The sequence below is a fragment of the Bombus terrestris genome, chromosome 4, assembly GCF_910591885.1.
Source record: "Bombus terrestris chromosome 4, iyBomTerr1.2, whole genome shotgun sequence".
Taxonomy (NCBI): domain Eukaryota; kingdom Metazoa; phylum Arthropoda; class Insecta; order Hymenoptera; family Apidae; genus Bombus; species Bombus terrestris.
In genome coordinates this window covers 13,588,212-13,608,303 of record NC_063272.1, presented here as the reverse complement: position 1 = coordinate 13,608,303, position 20,092 = coordinate 13,588,212, and the positions used below count along the sequence as shown (strand labels likewise).

The following is a 20,092-nucleotide window of genomic DNA, read 5'->3' as shown; positions in this document are numbered from 1 at the left end:
TGAGCACTGTCAGCTCGCAAAATTATACAACGAGCGTTCACTTGCGCATGATTTCAAATCGCGAATACGTCTAGCGAATTATCTTAAAAATATAAGCATCTTGGATGAGTGCTAATCGATGTAATAATTTCGTAGCGGTGGGGAACGGCGCAATATCTCGACACGTGTAACGTTGTTCGCCGAATGCGAACAAGATCAGAACACGGACCTATCATACGTGCGCCACGTGTACACCCGTCCCCACACTTGGCGTAGTTTATTTGTTGATAGATTTCAATTTCGGTCGGTGTATTTCTTAGTCGAGTCGTTAACGAGATCCTAAAGATATCTGAAATTGTTTGGCGCTGACCGAGAACTAAACAATCCTTGTTCTATGTAAATACATGACGTATATGTTTGTTAGGTATGTACGCGCCTAGGTTCGATACAATGTGAAAGAAAGAAGATCTAAAAAGGTAACCGGTACGAGATACTATAATTTTATAGAAGAAAATTATGTACGTTTAACAAGAACAAGAAATAAGATCAATTAAATCGGAGATAATTATGCAGTTTGAGAAATCTAGACGAACAAAGTTGTACTGAACGCACATAACATTATCCGATAATATTAAAAGAATGAAACAGATCTCTAGATTCTAGGTAGATTCTAACTCTTCGTTTGAATTCATAATAATTTGAATTTGCATACACATCCGCGGTACAGATATAACACATATTCCGGAATAGATAACCATTACCCTCATAAAAAGTAACTATATTATTCATGCACACAAGTATCTATTAAATCTGAAGCTTCTTCTATCCACCACTACGTTTACAAACTATAATACAAACACAAGAATCTCTTTTTGCTAACTCAGCGATTTATCTGTTTCTTATCCAACTTATTTCTGATCCACGTGATTTCTGACAAGCGACTATTAATCGTCTATATTCATTTTCGATAAAAAAGACAAGCAGTGTCGATTAACAACAGAAGAAGGAACGAGATGTTCGAACGACGAGCACACATAATTAATTATTACGTAAACTTGCAACCTGTACATTCTCCACGTGAGTCACTGAGAGACAGAGATCCCATGAATTCGAATACATTTGGACGATCGACCGAGCAGAAAATCGCGTAAACGATTATTGTTATCGTTCGGTATCGGTAGCACTATCGTGGTATTCACCGAGCGCGTGCGTGGCCGCGTGCACGCGGAAAAATGCGAGACGAGCTGCGATTTGATTAGCAGCAATCGCGATGTAACGCATATAAAACCGGAACGTACTATACTTTCGACTGACCTACTTGTCTTGTTTTTGTACGATACGCCCAGTTAAAGACCTAGGGGCACAGATAGAACGTACGACGATAAGTAAACGATGTCTATGCGAACATGATGAGCTTATCGTAACTCGAAGCGCTTTATTGCACCTCCTAATCAATTTTCCGAGTTGATTGGCTTTTTCTGGTTCAACTTCAGAAGGTATTTTTCTTGTAGTTTGCCCGTTTATCATTGACTTCAAGGTTTCTGACTGAAAGGTTATCCAACCTGTTAAACCATAATAACGTAGCGCATTGAAACAACAATAGAAAAGATCAAAACTGACGCACTGATCTATGTAGAAGCTTATATTATTAGAAATGTACGATAGAATCGCTAAATTTCTAAACCCAGCCCCATGATCAGTAAATGTCCTATTCTACTTGATTTAACGTTAGTAATAGTCAAACTCGGAGGGTGAACCGGTTTACCCCTCCAGGGAAAGTAAACCAAATGAAACGACAGGTTAGACCAAACAGGTATAACTAAATGAAAGCTGTACGGAAATATATGCGCATTTTAGAAAGAGTCGTTCGATTCTTCAAAAATGCACTTCAATGAGCCTGCAAAATCTCAATGAAAAATCACGAATTGATCATCTTGACTATCGTAATAGTTTCAGTGTTAAGCTAGGTATTTAATTAAAGTAGAATAAATATTAGAATCATTGCAGAGAAATAATTAAATACCAACGATATCCTTCAATAACCAGTAATATCCTTCAATAGTATTGTTTCGTCGGGTGAATCCTTGCGTAGCCCGGAATCTATCCCTCGATCGAGGCGGTCACTCGCCACGTCAACACAATTAAGTGGATCGCAATAATCCTAAGGAACTGTCATAAAACGAGGCTTTTCGATTTACCGCTAAGGCCGTCAATTGGCATAAAGCATCTTCGAGTCAAGAGCTTCCTTATGGTTATTGCTCCATCACGTAAAAATTGGGGAAACGTGGGTTTCTCCATGTTTCCCAGGATTCCACCCGCAAGCGACCAGTGGTGGAGCGATCACCACCGAACGCGAGTTTCCCTTTGCAACAGCATCGTCACCGAGCTTCACTGGTTCATCATCTTTAGAACAGTCAACATCTCTTCATCGGCTTTACATCCTTAGATCATTCACCTGCTTCACTTATACCTTACGCATCAGCGTAACTATCTTTTCTACAAAGTTGTTGGAAATATATACTATCTTTGAACTGTTAATCAAGCATTATACTCATTAAACTACCTCTATTATCCTAATCGAAATAGGGGATCGATCCGTTCGATTATTCTAATCGTAACGGGAATTTTCGACTCCCGTTGACGCGCCTCCTCGCGATTGGTCGATTAAACAAGTATCGTTCATCTGAATTTCTCCTGTGAAAAATATTCAATCGCCATGAGGATTATTAAATCTATCCGATCTTCGACAGCTTAAGAAATTTGAGAGAAGCATCTTTCACGAAGATACTTTGATCTCCATGTACAAATAATCGGTTGGTGAACGTCAATTAGCAAAAATCGATTAGAGTTACGATGTATTTACGCGTTCGCGTATTCTCATGCGAAGGAATTGCGATAACAGGGCGTTTGACCCCGGTGTATCGCGGCTGGACTATAATCCACTATATGACGTAGTTTGGTATTACAGTGAAACGCTGGTCGTGCAACGAGTATTGTGTACGGAGCGGATTTACGCGCATACCGTACACGCTCGACGAGTGCAGCCTGTACCCGGCGTCTAAAAAAAATCTCGACGCTTGATAACGAATAGGGGACACAGTTGAACATGTGACGATGACTGGCATGGGTAATTGGTGATATCCGACCATCGTTTCAGCCGGACTTCACGAAGATCAATGCAATTATGCGCGCAGTGTCGTCGCCTGGATTCCATCCACGAACAAATCACCGAATATCGTTCGATTCGGATCGTGAGATCGTCGAATCCTCGAGAACGATCGTCGAACACTTAAATAAAATCCATAGTTCTTAGTTTGTTGCATTAATCACGCAAGATTCCAACGAAATATAAACGACTTGAGATATTAATATAGATAAAAATATTCAAATATTCAAACTTTTGAATATGTAATTGGCAGAATGATAATCATAGTGGTTTAAGACAGGACTTTTTAAATTCGCATTTAGTCACGTATTTCAATTTTTGATTAATTATGATTTTATTCCTTGAGATTTCGATAAAACGTGTATTTGTGAATTTTGTGATTTTGTATTTTAAGATAAGATACTCGAGATGCTCTCGATAAAATTACCAGTCACGAACGTTTTAATAACAAGATAAATAAAAGAGGAATTTAAGTGAATTAGCTTCTATCATAAACGATACTTCCACTCCAAAAATAAACTTGTGCTCTCCATGAGTAGATTAAGAAACGTTGACGCGACACGAACTAAAGAGTATCTTGGAAAGTCAAGCGACAATATTCGACGATTCTCGTGGGATGTGCGCTGACATCGAGAACTGTCAACAAGGGCAGCCGGTTGTCTGACACAATTACTGATTGCCAGTTTAGCCGAGCCGTCAGAGCAGAGGGTCAATCGAACGATTAAGTGCCCCTTTCACGAGGCCTTATCGAATTTTTCCTACATACGTCGATGAAACGACCCTCTTTCCCGTCTCTCTTCCCCCAGAATTCGCGATACTTTCTTTTTCCTGCATCGATACGCTCGCGGTGCCATTCTGCACGCAGCTCGTAACGCTTTTATCAACACGCTCGTCAATAAATCGTCGAACCCTCTTCCAATGATAAACAACTCGATGAAAAAATCGCTGGCATGCGACTGCATCTTTGCAAATATACAATATTTGGTAAAAGTTTCGAGTTATATCGTTAGTCAATGAACTAACTTTATTTTAAAGTAGCAAAACGAAGGATTTGATTAGAGTGGATTAGGTTACGGCTAAATTTCAGTTTCGATTAGATTCCGGAAGTTTCGTAAATTTTAAGATTGCTATTTTTACAGATCGATAAAAGAATTCTAAAATAAAGTTTAATTGTCAATTTTGTTATTAATTTAAAATTGCAGGTATCAATGAAATCCTCTTTTTTTAGTTTAATAGATCTTTGTCTGAAGATATCTCCTGAAGGTAGTAGAAATTCTAGGATTGCAGATATATAGAGAAATTTTCTTTAATTCGAGAATTAGATCTTTGTCGAAAGATTTGACGAAAAACTACAAACTTCTAAGACTCGTAGATATTAATTGAAATCTCCCTTATATCGATTAATCTATATTCAAAGACTTTACGAAAGCAGCGGAATACTAAATAGACATTTCCTTTTCAATTGTACGATTGTATGCAATGAATCTAAACTTTTGGCGGGTAGTGTAACATAATTGAGGCGGGTTCGACGGTCATGCGACAACGAGGGAAAGACGCATTTTCTTCAAGTTATATACCACTACATCCGAAGATAGCTAAAGTGCAGAGTTTGTCACAATGTGATGATATATGTATGAGACATTACGAAACGACGTTTGACTCGAGGTTTTTGCTTCGTGTGTCGTTTCGAATCTGAACGCGCAATTGTTTATTCTAAGTAGCGCGACAACGATGAGACATGTCTTGCTCTGATACAGGCCGCTTAATAAATCCAATCAACCGACTGTCCTTTATTCGAGCGACACATCATGGTGGAGGTTTCAGTAAATGCGATCACAGAAGTCACTCGTGACCTACGCAGAAAATAACGCGGCAATATTATCATAATACGAGATAAAGCGATGTAACACGTTGCATCTTAAACCTTGTCTAGATTACCACTCGAGTCAGTGGAGTTAACGTGTATAGCGGATTCCACAGGAGAAAATAATCCAAAGCATAGAATAACTCTGAAGGTTTTTATTCGTATCACATAAAATCAACACTCTATCTGTGTATTCTAAAAAATATATAAAAGTGTCGTAGAATATATTAGAAGAAAAGATTGAGAACTGAAAGAAAGTTCTCCTTTTCCCAGTATGAAAGGAGAATTGTGTATGCAAAAAGAATAGGAAAAATGTCGAATGTTTTCTGGCGAAATCAAATGTATCATCCACGAATATTCCGTTGCGCCGTGTGTTTTTCATTGTCAAATACAACAAAGACACGAGTCAACAGAAACGTTAGTCTACTGTGAAATTCTTCAAGCCGAGAGTATTTTGGCGAATCTTAAGAGTCCATTTACTCGAAAACAAATTGTATTCTATATTTTCTTCAAAAGTTTTTTCTTCTCGTGCAAAATCATCTATCCGTCGATTGTATCATTAGCTACAGGATACTCTATATAACGGAATGTGATCGTCGAAAAGCGGTATGATCGAGATCACAGACGGCATGGATGGATGGTCGACCAAGCTTTGCATAACAATCGACGCGTGAACAACCTCACGTTCAAGGAAAGATATGCCGTTTCGTTTGCTCGTGTGCGTCGTCCTCGCGTGGCTAATTATAAATAAAATGAAGATAAACTTCGCGGTTCAAAGGGTAGATGAGGAGAAGAAGGAAGGAAGAGATGGAGCGGAAAAGAGATAGCGTACGGCAAAACGCATTGCGTGGGCGGTGTTACGCGTAAATACGCGAGGAGACGCGAATGGCGACGAGAGGACGTGATGAAATCGATTAATCGCCAACTAATTAAGAAATCAAACGCTGTACGCGAGAAATAAGAAAATCCCGAAGTTCGATGTTTCTATCTTCGAAGATAATTGGAAATGGAGGTGGCACGCGACGATCGTCACCTTGAAATTTGCATATCGATATTTGCATTCGTTGTATATCGAATATTAAGGTTGTCACACGAATGTAAATTACATTTTCACCGAGCAAACGAGGAAGCAAAAGAATAAAAGAACTCGAAAAGCGTTCGAGCTGATACGTACGTCACTGGCCATTACCCTGCGCTATTTTTGTTCGCAGTTGGTTAATAATTAGGCGATAACGTATGCGAAAGATGAGATTGATGCAATTATAGATTATCGAGGTCGCGATTAATATGTCGCGTAACGTCTCGATACGCGCACCGAACTCGATCGAAACTCGGATGCTTCCTTGACTCTGATATCAACCGACGAAGAATCGTAGAATTAAATTAACGTGACCATCTATGAAATCCTTGAAAGCCTAATAACAATTCTACGCTCTATCACTGCGAGCTTAGCACCTCAACGTACGATAAAGCAACGTTGTAACCTAAACTCACACGGTTTATCATCAGCGAGATAAATGTGAAAAATAAAAAGAAAAGGATATTCTTGGTTAATTGCTAATTTCTTGCATCAACATTTATCAACATAAATATACATAACCAACGTGTAAATGGAAATTGTCGCGTTGTCAGAAACCAGTTATGTTTATCGATCCCCACGAAATTGCGTTTCAACGAAATCCACCATCGAATGCATCGCTCGAGTGGCGTATTATCTTTCGAACGACGTGAAACGATGTGGACAATCGGCACAGAAAGTCACCCTATCGCGAAACCAAAATCGAAAATACAACGCACCACCTGCGTATCGCCTGGCGTCTGATGATATCATTGTTTTGCGATGTTGCATCATGTGGCTGCCTCGCATAATTCAATGCAAACAACATAATGATACGACGAAAAATAAAAGATATCTCTTCGAGTGCTTCGGTGAACGATAGATAAATCATAGACTTGAAAGGCAAGCGGAAGAAGAGATCGAGGATCCTGATGTTGAGCGTTATTCAGATTAAACCAGTTCCTTGTGTGATTTTTGTATCGATTTGTTTAATTTATTCTACTTATTGGTCAACACGGATGATCTCGAAATAAATGAGATTTAACATGAAGCAATTAATCAAATGTTACGAAATGTTCGAAGAAAATTTTCATTTCGATTGAGGGGGGACACGAAAAACGACACGAAACCAGGAAGAATATCAGATCACCAACTGCTGTCCCTTTTAATCTTAATTAACACATCGTCTGCAACCTTATTTTTATTGACGTCGTCTATATGCTGATTTAGGTTTATGCACCTTCTTTCAGGTTTTTGTGTTTTCGCAAATTCCAAAAAATTCTTCGAAACTCTTCCAACTTTCTAGAATATCATCGAATAATTTATTAAATTGGTATATGTCGTTTTAATCTTTTTCAGTAAGACGCAATTTATACAGAATACGAAAGATGATGAAAAATTACCTAAAATTACTGGTTGAAAACGACTTAGTATCCAGATGAAGCGTTAAATAAAGGTGCACGATGGTAGTGTACTTGGACGATGCTTATAAATTTAAATAATTTGACTAATTTCAGCCAGGCTTTAGTGTTGTTTTTCTCTCTTGTCATAAAAAAGCGGATCCTTCTCAAGAAAGAATATCGTGTCCTTCGCACGACTCGCGAAACCGGCTATTAAAAGTTCCACGTTCGTTTTCTCGAACGGTGATGGCCCTCTTCCTCGTACCCACGCCTGTGTATATACACAGAAGAACGTGAACGGGCCGTGGCCGATTGCGTGATCTCGACAAATAGAATAACTCGATCTGGGACGCAGAGAGTCCTGCTGTCATGCCGGTTTGGCGCCACTCGTTACAAACAGAAGCACGCGCCACGAGCAGAACAAGGCGTCCAAGAAAAAGGCAGGGAAACGGGTGGGGACTCGACAAGAGGCTCTTTATCGAGTTTCGACGCGGAACACGAAAAACGCGGCGGGGTTTCAAAATTTCTCTTGCCTGGGCACCGGCGTTCACACCTTCGATCGCGGCATTTCGTGTTTTCACGGGTGTCGATTGGGCGAGAACGAGAGTGTTTCGTTGTAGAATTCATTTACTTGAGTCCCTCGGACGTAAACAATTCGTTTAACTGAAATTCGACGTGTTTTCTCTGTGTCTTCTGTTCAAACTATATTTCTCTTCCTCGTGCTTCTCTCATTCATAGGAAAAGATTTTACATTTAGACGAACGAATCCAATCAACACCTTACCTTCATAATAAATATCTCGCCATACTTGTGGCAATGATTCAGAATCAAACACAAAGTTTAATCTTAGCTTTGAGTTTAATTCCAGTTACAAGTGTTACGGATCGCTGAGATAGCGAGTTTATGGATACAATATTTCAATACTTTTCCTCAAACATCGTAACGAAACCGTAAATAAGGTTGACGTGTATATTCAAAAAACAAAGTCACGAGACAAGAGGTTAATTGGTTACTAACTAAAATTTCGTTCAAACAAATGAAGTCTCGATAAATAAATAGTATTTCGCTCTATGTACTTGTTTGTTTCGTACATGTGTATATACCCGTTTGACGTCACAAAGAGTTTTGATTCTTTACTATTACACTTGCTCGCAAGTATTTTGAAATATAATTCATTCGATCAAGACGGGATGGTTTGGTGTCCCCGTCAATGCCGTTAACACACTTTTCTTATCTCAATTTCTGGTAAACAAGAGAAAGCAGAAAGCAGTTGGAGTGAGAGATCGCTTATTTTTGTAATAGCTGCAGACACGTGTCTCCCGACGCAGGGAAGAAGAGGATCGAAAGCAGATTTAGCTCGAGCATCGAACGAACAGGTTTCGGAATAACAAAATATCGAAGCTATTAACAGAGCTATGCGGCAACATTGGCAATGTATTTCGAGTTTGATGAATTATATTGATATCACGCGTTCCTTTTGTAAATAAATCGAGTTACGAGTGCTCGAGTAAATAAATTATCGAACGACGAATGTTGCAGAACGTATTCCTAACCGTACGATGACCAAAATTAACGTGAGAGCCAGTTGCATTGGAAAATGCTTCTCCAAGTATAATGCAGTCGCGTGCAACGAGATAGATACGAGATAGATAGATACGTCAGCTAAAAGAGAAATTCGCTTCGCGAATTTTCGAGAGCCAGGGAACCTGAAGTCACGCGTATAATTTTAACGCTTTTATTTAGAACTTGATAATGACAAACGTGCCGTGAAAATCCCTACCTATAGTACATCTGCGAAAGAATGCACGGTTAACTCGTCTCGATTCTAATACTTACGACCTATGCAACGGAAGAGGAATTACTTAACCTCTTCAGGGTCGAATTTATTAAGATCAGGAGATAAATGTTTTTCTTATTTCTCTGAGAAATATCGCGTATTCTACATGAATATCGCCATAAAGCATCGAGGTTAATTATTCGTGAAACGGCTCGGTATACATTATTTACGATAATTTTCATTGTTTTTCGTCAAATCATGCTTAAACCAGCCATTAACATATCCATTGTTCTGCACATCAGATATTCGTTCTAATTATTCTTTCATATCATATGATTCTGTTACAGACTACTCGTAACGAGCATGAATTTGATATGTCTAGTAATTATAACAAATTTCTATATATTTCCGTCTGTTACAAACCTCTCGTTAGCTTTGTGTAAATTCTAGTGAATTATTCGTGAAATTCTACTTAGACGAAGGAAAACATCACTCATAAACAAGCGATACCGCGCACAACACGTTAATAAATTATTCAGCCATACTTGTAGCCAAGAAATGCGACTTAGTTACAATTTTCTAAACTACCCACTTCCTCGTCGGATTTTCTCACTCATCCTATCATACTTTATTCTTATGCTATCCTTAACCCAGTTACTACGTACTAAGAATCAACGTTAGAAATTCTTCCTATTCTACAACTATTATTTCTGCTAACCACCCCTGCTGTTAACCGTCTGCTTATTACATCTTTTAATCTCTGCTTATTTCCTTCTACCACTTCTTTCTCCATCTCTATCCTCACTTACTCTTTCTATTTTCCTTAATCATTTCTCCATCTGTTCCTATATCTCATCCTTCAGAATCTTTTTCACGCTCGCTGTTATTCTTTCTGCTCCTGTGCAGTCCTCCACCAGATGTTTCAACCTACCGCTATTCCTCTCGCAGATTCTTTCCTTTTCCGGCCTCCAATATCTATTCCCCTCTTCTACGTTCCCGCATCTCGCACTAGCTATAATACTTTGCTTGCCCCCGCTCTTTTCTTCTTTAAATAGCGCGACATTCTGACGTCTTGTATGTACAGAGCATGGTATAAACAGAGTATTTGAACGATATTTAAATCGACGTGTTTACCGGTATCGTTCAAGAGGTTAATAGAACAGGTAAATTATTCGATATATCAACGATGGAATATTATTCGACGTCTATATTGCACGTGTAATAAGCACTAAAGCGAGCCGCAATAACCTGATAGTTTCAATCTGAATCCAACCACGAGTAATTATCATACGTGTGCTACACTGTATACATACATACATATATAGCGAGAATACGCAGAGATAGAACGATCGACTTTATTAGCGTCTCGTTGCACTAACTTCCAGTACGCTCGTCACAGTGTATCGTTGCGAGCAATCTGGACGTAAAGCGATCGAATATCGTTCCAGATGTGCAACACCGTATCATAATCGTACTCGAAAAATTTCCCCCACCATAGTTTATAGAACGACACCCTTCAACGACGCTCGTTCATACGTTCGCGCGTAGGAATTCGCATATGTACATGTTAGGAATTTCAGAAAGTTCGAATAAAATGCATTCGACAAGATTCCATTTAATCGGATGCTAATTGCAAATACGACTTTGTCCCAATAAATAGAATTCGAATAAATGAGCTTCTATTGTTATTCATTTCATCCGTGGATCTTAGTATAATTATTCACCTATCGATCATTGAAGAAAGATTGTTCGAATACCGGTTTTGTGTTGGCAAAACCTGATCACCGAATTGAAAAAGATCTATCGACTATGCCCACATTTTGAGACATCTTCAAACACGATTTTCGTGAGAACGAGGCCTTCGACGAACAAATCTTACTGCACACTCATAGGCTGCAATATTGCGCATAGTATTATGCTATTGATAAGCAATAAAATCTAACATTGCATATACTCGTCTTGTTTTCTCACATTTTCACCCTTGGTCGGCCAGGAACTCGGCCGATTGTTCCTTGAGCGAGCAAAGACGCGAGACACAATAATGAAACGACGCAGAAGTGGTTCATTGAACACAAGTGTCCCGTATAGCTTGTGTTACATTTATCGACTATTCAATTAATGTTGTGTTCACGGAACAGACCCGCATAGTGTTTACCATTTTGCCTCTAGCCCGAGGTCAGTTTAGCTCGAGGTACACCTAATAATCGTCTATATTTATCGCCGGCTAAAAGACACGTGGGCAACCTGAGAAAACCGCAAACAAGCGAACACCGTCTGCATCCGAGCAAACATTCGTTTTGCGTAAGCACGAAACGGCTAACCGTGAACAGGTACTAAGAGAAACGATCTATATACCAGGCCATCGCGTCATTCAATAACAATCGGCAGAGGTATCTGATCGATCGTAGGTAGCGATATTAAAGCACTAAACTGCTACAAGTAACCAACAAACATCTATTTATAACCGCTTAATTCGATCACATCAATGAGACGCTTGTCATACATGATTCACGATCATTCTATAATTATATAATGATATATCGATCGTACAGACGATAGGGTATATTACAATTCCCTTTATCAACAACCTACGATTTTCTTTTTTTACTTTTCAGACAACGATTGACGATCGCTCGAACAGATATCGCTTGACGCTTGGGTAAACCACGTGTGACCAATTTACTATGATTTTCCAGAAAAAGACACTGTATCTGATGAGTGATAAAAATCGCTACATTTTTATAATTCTTTTTATAATTCACCCTTTCGGGCCATCAATTTTTAACAAAACCACTAAATATTTATCCTGATCAAATACCAAATCGAAGTGGTCTCGACCAAAGACCGATTGATCGTGAAAATTCGCGATCATCGTTACGCAAATGATTATCTTACATATTTATTAATAGCAATCGCGATTTGGCAACCACTGTTACCTATCAAGACCAGCCATATACGGGTCGTTCGTGTGTGTGTCGTGTTAGTACACGATTAATAGGTGAGCACCGCGTGGGGTTGTTTATGCCGATGTTCAGTCGCGTTTGTGCGTACACGCGTTCTTCTTCAATTTGCACACAATGCGCAAAATCGAGTCGTCGCGACCAACCGCCGCCGCTCCGATTTGAACAGAGCCACAGGATCCAGGCCAAAGAATTGTTGGAAATAAGGAATAATTATAAAAGAAGGATGTCTCATTTTGCGTGCTAATTATTCAGAGGAATTAATTAGGAATTTCGAGGATCAAGCTTAAGGACTGTAGACGATTAGGAAAACGAAGAGTGGTACGGTGAAGTTACATAAACTTTCTAAGGAGCATGTTTATAATTTGAAGAGATACTCGCTAACTCTGTGAGAATTTCAAAGAGGACTTAAGCGTACTTAATAGAATATAAATGGAGCATGCTTCGCGCGTATCTTTATTAAGAATCGGTTGCTAAGAAATATCTCTTGAGTAAGTGATATTGACACCCTTGCGTTTATTTCTTCTTTTATCGAATATTTAAGTTTCATCTGTTCGCTGGTATGACACTGCGTCCAATCCAAGATAATGAAAATTATACGTAATTTCTACTAATTCTTATACTCTTTCTTTGTACCTGTTCTATCTACCTCTTACCGAAGAATTGAAGTTAAAGTTGAAGTCGAAACTCTAAAGTTCGTCGCAAACATATTCTTCACGTGTCCAAACCATAACCCGTTTCGTGATCGTGATGTAATATTATTATACGCGCAATCCCAGGATTTGATCATCGATGAAACCTATCAAAATCGATCTTTGTATCTCGAAGATACGAAACTTCCTGAATGCCCGCGACAGTCGGTTACAAAGCCGACGAAAAGGAAAGAAGAAATATACGTAACAACTTCTTTCGATCGTTCGGTTCACACATTTACTTTCACCGAAAAGTGGTCGTTCCTCTCTCAGACTTTGACGCAGAGTAGAAGTTCGAGCTCCTCGATCGAACCACGACCTCGATGCTTCGCTGCAGCAGGCGCCGACAGTCGCTTGAATATGCATGCAAATTCCATCCTGTATATAACGACTATCTGGCAACCGGTCGGCCAATCGGTACGAGTGACACAGATATTTTCTTAACCTCTAAAGGCACCTACGGCTGGTTCTGAGCGTAGCCAGTCGCGCGCAACACCGCTCGTGTACATATGCAAACGTGGCTGTTCTCCGCGACGGATCTCTCGCTAGCATGAAACGATTATGCAAGAACGCGCGCGCGATTTAACTTTCAAGGGGCACGCATAGTATCTTCGGTGTCTTTGTATCGCTGCATACGCTTTGGCCAATAAATAATAAAAAATATTAAATGACAAAAAACTATATAAGTTAGATCAGCATTAGAATCGGTGTACTTCGATGATTGAAACAAGTAGCCTGAGATATTTCGGAGGCTGCAAGAACTTAGATATACGATACATATATGTAGTTCAAGGCTTTCTTCCTAATCTTTAGATCGAATACGGAATAGAAGATTTACTTTTCGTATCTACGATCTTAACTTACTGTTAAATATAAAAATATATAGAAACAGATTTTAAGCGGTTCGAACGCGATTCGACTTTGATCGATGTTCAGTTAGTTTTTATAAGTTTGCTCAAATTACTAGCAAGTGGAGGGAAGTGGCTTCTTATTGCAGAAAGCTCTTCGATTATAAAGTTGAAAGGGCTGTATACCACGTATAACCCTAAATACGATTGCAACACTGGCAATCGCCACTGGATGCTTGAATCTACGTCCTAGCTATATCTGTTCCACTAACCACTGCGTAGTATGACTTGGTAGTTATGATCGTTTCACGCGTCGAGGCTGATTCCCGTCTAGCGATTCGGAGCGGGGTCATCGAGCTATTTCGCACGTTTTCCACGCGTGGGCTCGAATTGCGAATAATCCGTGGGAAGGGAGGTTCGTCCAACGTTGGATCCAAAAAGAACGAAGAAAACATCGAATTGACAAATTTTGGATGGTCGTTCAAGCCTACGGCGTAGCCTGCCGGGGCGAGCAACTGTCGCGTCCGTTGGCACGAAAACTAGGGCTTCTTCTAAATTCGATATTATTAGCGACAATGTTTGCTGATTTCTGTCTGGTTTACTTTACTAAGTGCCAGTTTATCATGACGGCTATTGTGTTTACGACAAATTGTCCGCCTCGAAAATCAGCGTAAACACCAAGAAAAATTCTTTCCTGGCGCCTACGTTATGTTTGTCACAAAATTTCGAAATATTTCCGCGCAACCGCAAAAATTGAAAATAATTAATCGCACGTACTAGAGATTTCCCATAACCTGGTAGGTGAATGCTTAACCCATTAACGGTAGAACTAGAACACATCGAAACGCCTGGTATTAGAATTGTAATTACTTTTCTGTTCGCAATTACTTTGTGATTACTAGGTGGTAAGGGTAAGTAGGGTTTTTGCCAGTACCGATGTTTACTTCCATCGAGATAGAAATACGATTGCATATACTTATTTATTTTTATCATATTGATTTGCCAATTAATTATATATAGCACACCTAGATACATAATATTAAAGTACTAACGTTAATCGGATCTAATCGGAAGACGATCTAATAATAGGTGAAGAGCTAATTTGCCTTCCTTGACGAACTGGTTAAATTTGAAGTCTTGTCTCAGAATTATAAATTGATTAATGGAAACACGCTTTCCTTCCGTGATTCCTTCGCTATTTACATCGTAGCGTGTGCGAAGGCGCCCTGTTTCGAAACACCGTTGCAAAACCGAAATTTTGGAATAAATTTCATCATTTCTTCTAAATTTTCTCGAGCTCAACGACCGATTCTCGGCTGCCAAAACGCATTAACCCGAATACCGGGAAACTTGTTACGCGAAAATCGCGTGAAAATCGCGTGAAGTTCGCAATCAAGCGATCGTTACGCGAAACAGCTGGCGAACGTGCATCTTGTTTTTCTTTCTATTTTTCCTTCCTGTAATTTCGAAGAAAACGCAGCGCAGAAGAAACGCGGGAACGGCGATAAAAAGCAGCGGGGAGTTCGATGACCGAGTTAAGTAGATAATGAGCAAAGTCGCCGTGGAATTGGAGGGAATTATTCCGCGAGCTGAATTGCATAACGCGGTGAGGACGATTACGCGTGGTGTTGCGCAGGTCTAGGTAAACGCACGCATCCGCGAGGACGTTAATCATTTAGGAAGATTACGATCGATGTGGTAAACTGTTCTTACAACTTTTCAGCTTAATACGAATCAGTTGATTACAACGATCTTCATAAATTCCGACCTTAACCTTTAATCGATTACACCGCTATACGTCAACTTTCACGATCGGTTGAGATGCTCGGATGAAAATTTTTTATCTGAACTTGCCAGTTATAATCGATGATTCTCGAGACCTTTATTTCTCTTCAATTTCTCGTAAAAAATATGAAACTGCATAAAGATCCACGAGTCTAGGACTCGTTCGCACGTTATCTGAAAGCCATATAATATTACAATGATGTCTATAACGTTCGAGATATTCCAGAATCCCATAGTAACAGTATGAATAAAATATCGCTTGAATAACTTGATGGTGCAGTTGGAGAAATGAAAACTGAATTATACTTTTACTATATATACATATGATATATATATATATATATATATATATATATATATATATATATATATATATATATATATGTGCGTGTGTATGTATATGTATATATATGCGGATGGAAATATTCCTATGAAATGTAAGGTTCGAGCAATTCACGGAACAGTGGAAGAATTTGTCACGTTCACGTCACAGTCCAATTTCTCCGAGCTCTCGAAACATGTATAATTGGAAACGTTCGTAGAACTCGTTTCCGGAGGAAGAACGGTGGTCTCGTTGTTCTGCGAAACTAATTCGGTTTCCGTCAAACGGTGTTTTCCAAGTAATCGAACACCAACGATGCTTGGAAACGACGACACGGAAAACAAACAGGAGATAATGTATGTACGTACGTTTCTCGATCGAGAACGTTATTTCATTTTAATAGAACGTTCGATCGAATTCGTTTCGATTAACTGAAGAACATATACATAACAGGTAAGTATGGAAATCACCGAGAAGATCAGGATACATATTCATATAAAAGAAAAAAGAGATAACTGTCATAGCAGAATCATTTACATTTTTTGTATGGCATCTCATTAATGCCATTAACGTGATAATAGTCACGTAGCTGTTTCATCGAAATACTCGTTCTTTGTTTAAACTGCTCTTTGCTTTCATCGATGTAATTGCATTTCGAACGAAAACACATAACGTCCTGACACGAAATATCGGTGATGTAACAGATATAGTATAGAAGATAGGAACAACGCTTAAATCAAATAATAAACCGTGTTTTTTCTCACGTGTAGCTGGCCGATCGAAGGAGCGCACCTTGTCTCACGATCAATTATCTTAATGATTCGTTTCCGCGTGCTTCCACCTATGTTCCGTCGATTCGGCCAGGCTAGTTTCCTCGGTCAATTTTAAAACACTTCTAGAAACTGTAGCCTTTGCGCGAGAACTATCCGAACGAATGGCAAGCTGTATCTACTAAACAATCAAATTTATGAAAGACAGCTTGATCGTTGTAAGAAAATATTAGGTCACTGACCTTCTAACAAAACGTGGGACGATACGATCACGCGTAGATAAATTAAATTACGAATGGTTGAAGCGAAATTTCACTCTTTGAATTACTCCTCGCTGAATTTTACTTTTGTTTAGAAAAAAAAAAAAAAAAAAAATTGTCTTCCCTAACATTTGTCCGAGCGGAGGATTATATAATACGCAGGAGACGTTGATAAATTTCTTCGAATATTTTTAGATTAGTTGGAAGCGTGTAACAGTAAAAAAAATTACTTGGAAAACTGCTTGAATATAAACAGCTATCAAATGGATATAGAAAAATATGTGTGCGTATGGAAGGTCAATTCTACTTGAACGTGCTATATTTGCAACTGTTCGCTATAAATATCGCCAACAATAAACTACGTATTAATAAATGGAACGTATCGACTAAGGATCAATGTATTAATGAAACAACAGCTGCGCACTTTAACGAAGTTGATGGACGATTGAAAAGACAAAGCAGGTGCGATTACAAGTCCAAATAAGTAGCCCCGATAAGAAAAGGCTTTCGGTTTCTTTCCTGTTTTTAAGTTCATAAACCCGTCGTAAACAAATTAATGAGTCCATGTCAGTAAATCGAAATTATAAGATCGATCTTATCGATTGCTTGATGACTAGAATTACTGTGCGTTCGAGGATGCTTAAGAACGGGGTTCGGTGTTCTGTGTAATAGCCGATTAAATGACTCGAGAAGCGGTGCATCGAGATAGGCTACATTCCATGCTCTAACTCGCGAATGATGAAACGGGTATTAAGTTCGTACACAGGAAGACGAGGCAGGAGCGATTGGCTCTCGTGCAAGTTTGCATTAGAGTAATTGCTCCTAATACCATCCTTTCGTTCTAATACTGTCGGAACAAAACTCGGCAAGACCGATGCTATATGGAGATTCAATGGACCTATTTAAATCCTGTGATTGCTACGTCTCAAATGCAAGCAACCTTCACTCCATAATGGATGATTATTAGAGTGAAAAAATGTTAGAACGGAACCTGTATGTCGACGATTTTCCAGAATTATTCTTCGATTAAGGTTAATTGCAAATTTCACAATAAAATATATTCATGGATTAAAAGCCTAAATATTGAATAACTAAAAGTTGAAATATAACATGCACTATATTAAGAAGAAGAAAGCTATAGACTGTACTACTATCTAACACAATAATTGTTAATCTCTTACACGGTAGTATAAGTACCGGTGTATCACTTTGGTACAAAAAATACAATACCGTTTGTAATAGCGCGCCGAAAATAATCCACGAAACAAATTCAGGGGCATGCGCGCGCAGGTCAAGAGGCGCGAGAATAGCTTTCAAAGATGTTTACCAGCATTAACGACGATCGTAAGCCGCATGCTTCTGCCTGGAAACGTTCTTAATGGTTGCGCGTGTATCTTTTTCACGGAGATTACATAAGTCTCTTTGCGTGAGCTTAATTCATTCACGAACAGCTTATTCGTGATTCCAGTCACGTAGCACTTTAATTCTGTCTCGAATATTTAAGCCACCATAAAATCTTATATCTAACAATTAACACGGACTCCCCTCGAACGTGATATCGCTAGATTTATACACGATATTATACAATATTAAAGGAAACAGGCGAATTTTGTGGCGAGATGAATATCCAGGTTCGATGGTTAGCACGATATGAAATTACTCAAATACGTTCGAGCAATTACAGAGATGTTTATCGCATTAAAAACGAAAAGATCTCAGATTTCACTTACCCTGAAGATATCGCGATTAATGTGAGATAGGTGAACGGGAATTCGTTGGTAGCACTCACCTTTTCATCGAGGTTGTTCAGATCCGGTAACTGAAACAAAAACAATCGAGTCGAGTTAGTCCTACAATCGACACCATTTTGCAATGGTTATTACGAAACAGGGTTAACGTTCCATCGTTTGAAATTCTTATACGATAATAATATTAAGCGTCGTAGAGTAGACGAGCGGGAGAAAAGCGTTACCTTAATAGATGATACGAATGTTGTGGGTTCACATGTTGATTAACAAACATTAACGAATTATGTATGTACATAATAATTAATTTTAATCGCGATGCGAGCACAACAACAAGCTGACACACATATGACCGTGAACTGGAGAACGAATTGAAATTCACACGAGCAAGCGTCATACTGCCATCTGTCGACCAATTCGGTACTAACGTCTCTGTGAAAAACGAGACGAAAGGCTACGTTACCTACATAAGTGTCTACTTTATCTACGCACGAGTTTAGTCGGTCGGCAGATGCCGCCCACGGTACATGAATTTTTTTTTTTTGGTCGCTTGCAAATTGAAGGAAATTGAAGCCAATTTGCAGCAATCAGCTGTCATGCTTGAATATATTCCGCGAGAGACTGTAGATAACGTGCAAGGATTAATTTAACGCTTGATACGTCAACCCATCTAATTAACCTTCATTATCCTCCTCGTACGTGTCCCGAACCGAACGAAATAACGTGAAAGCGAAGAAGAAGGAGAAATTTCCTTCCGTGAGACATTTAAATAAATTGTTTTACAGCGATGACTAGCTCAAAGAAACTTCATGCAAATTTCAACAGTATCGAAACGAATAAAACATTCTCTCCACATTTGAAATTCATGAATTCCTTCGTCATGCAGCAACGGTTATAGTCTCACGACTTGTTTTCTAATTCGAAAATAAATTATCGTAATATCGCTGAAAAGCAAGACAGCTGCGAAGGCTCGACTTAATTACGAGATCGTCGCTGAATCCCGTTGGGACACTGTTTAAATGTCAAGATACACGCGCTAAGAGACCGATCACGGCTATCATATTCTTTCGCGCGTTCAAATTTCTGGTTCACCTCGATCCAGATAATCCGTAGCCAACCAAACCAGTGATTCACTTCGATATGGAAATAACTGACGCTAAATAATATATTTAATAACCTTGCCCGCTGTTGAAACACGATAACTCTCTTCGAACTAGGGAAAGACGTTACGTAAATGAGACGAGAACGTCTTTGAATTATACTTACACTTTGACCCTGTCTTTCGGCTCACACCTCGAATATTCCAGAATTTTCAACTCTATCGTAACTATTTCATCGTAATAACGTTGAATAACAACTTCATAACAAAAAGAAAGACCAGAAAACAAAAGTCGTATTGGTACGTCAGAAATGAGAATCGATGAGTCGAGACCTGAAAGACATTTCGCAGGTCTGTAAAGGTCATTT

General features: G+C 39.0%; 1 protein-coding gene across 2 annotated transcripts in view; it reads right to left on the bottom strand.

Annotated features, from left to right (window-relative positions):
- Positions 1–20,092, bottom strand: part of LOC100646339 (sestrin homolog) — a 146,642-nt gene that overhangs the window by 80,966 nt on the left and 45,584 nt on the right. For both annotated transcript variants that reach the window (XM_003394907.4, XM_012307931.3), the window contains exon 6: positions 18,670–18,699. In XM_003394907.4, the coding sequence (XP_003394955.1) occupies positions 18,670–18,699 (30 nt within the window). The remainder of the gene's footprint in view (positions 1–18,669; positions 18,700–20,092) is intronic.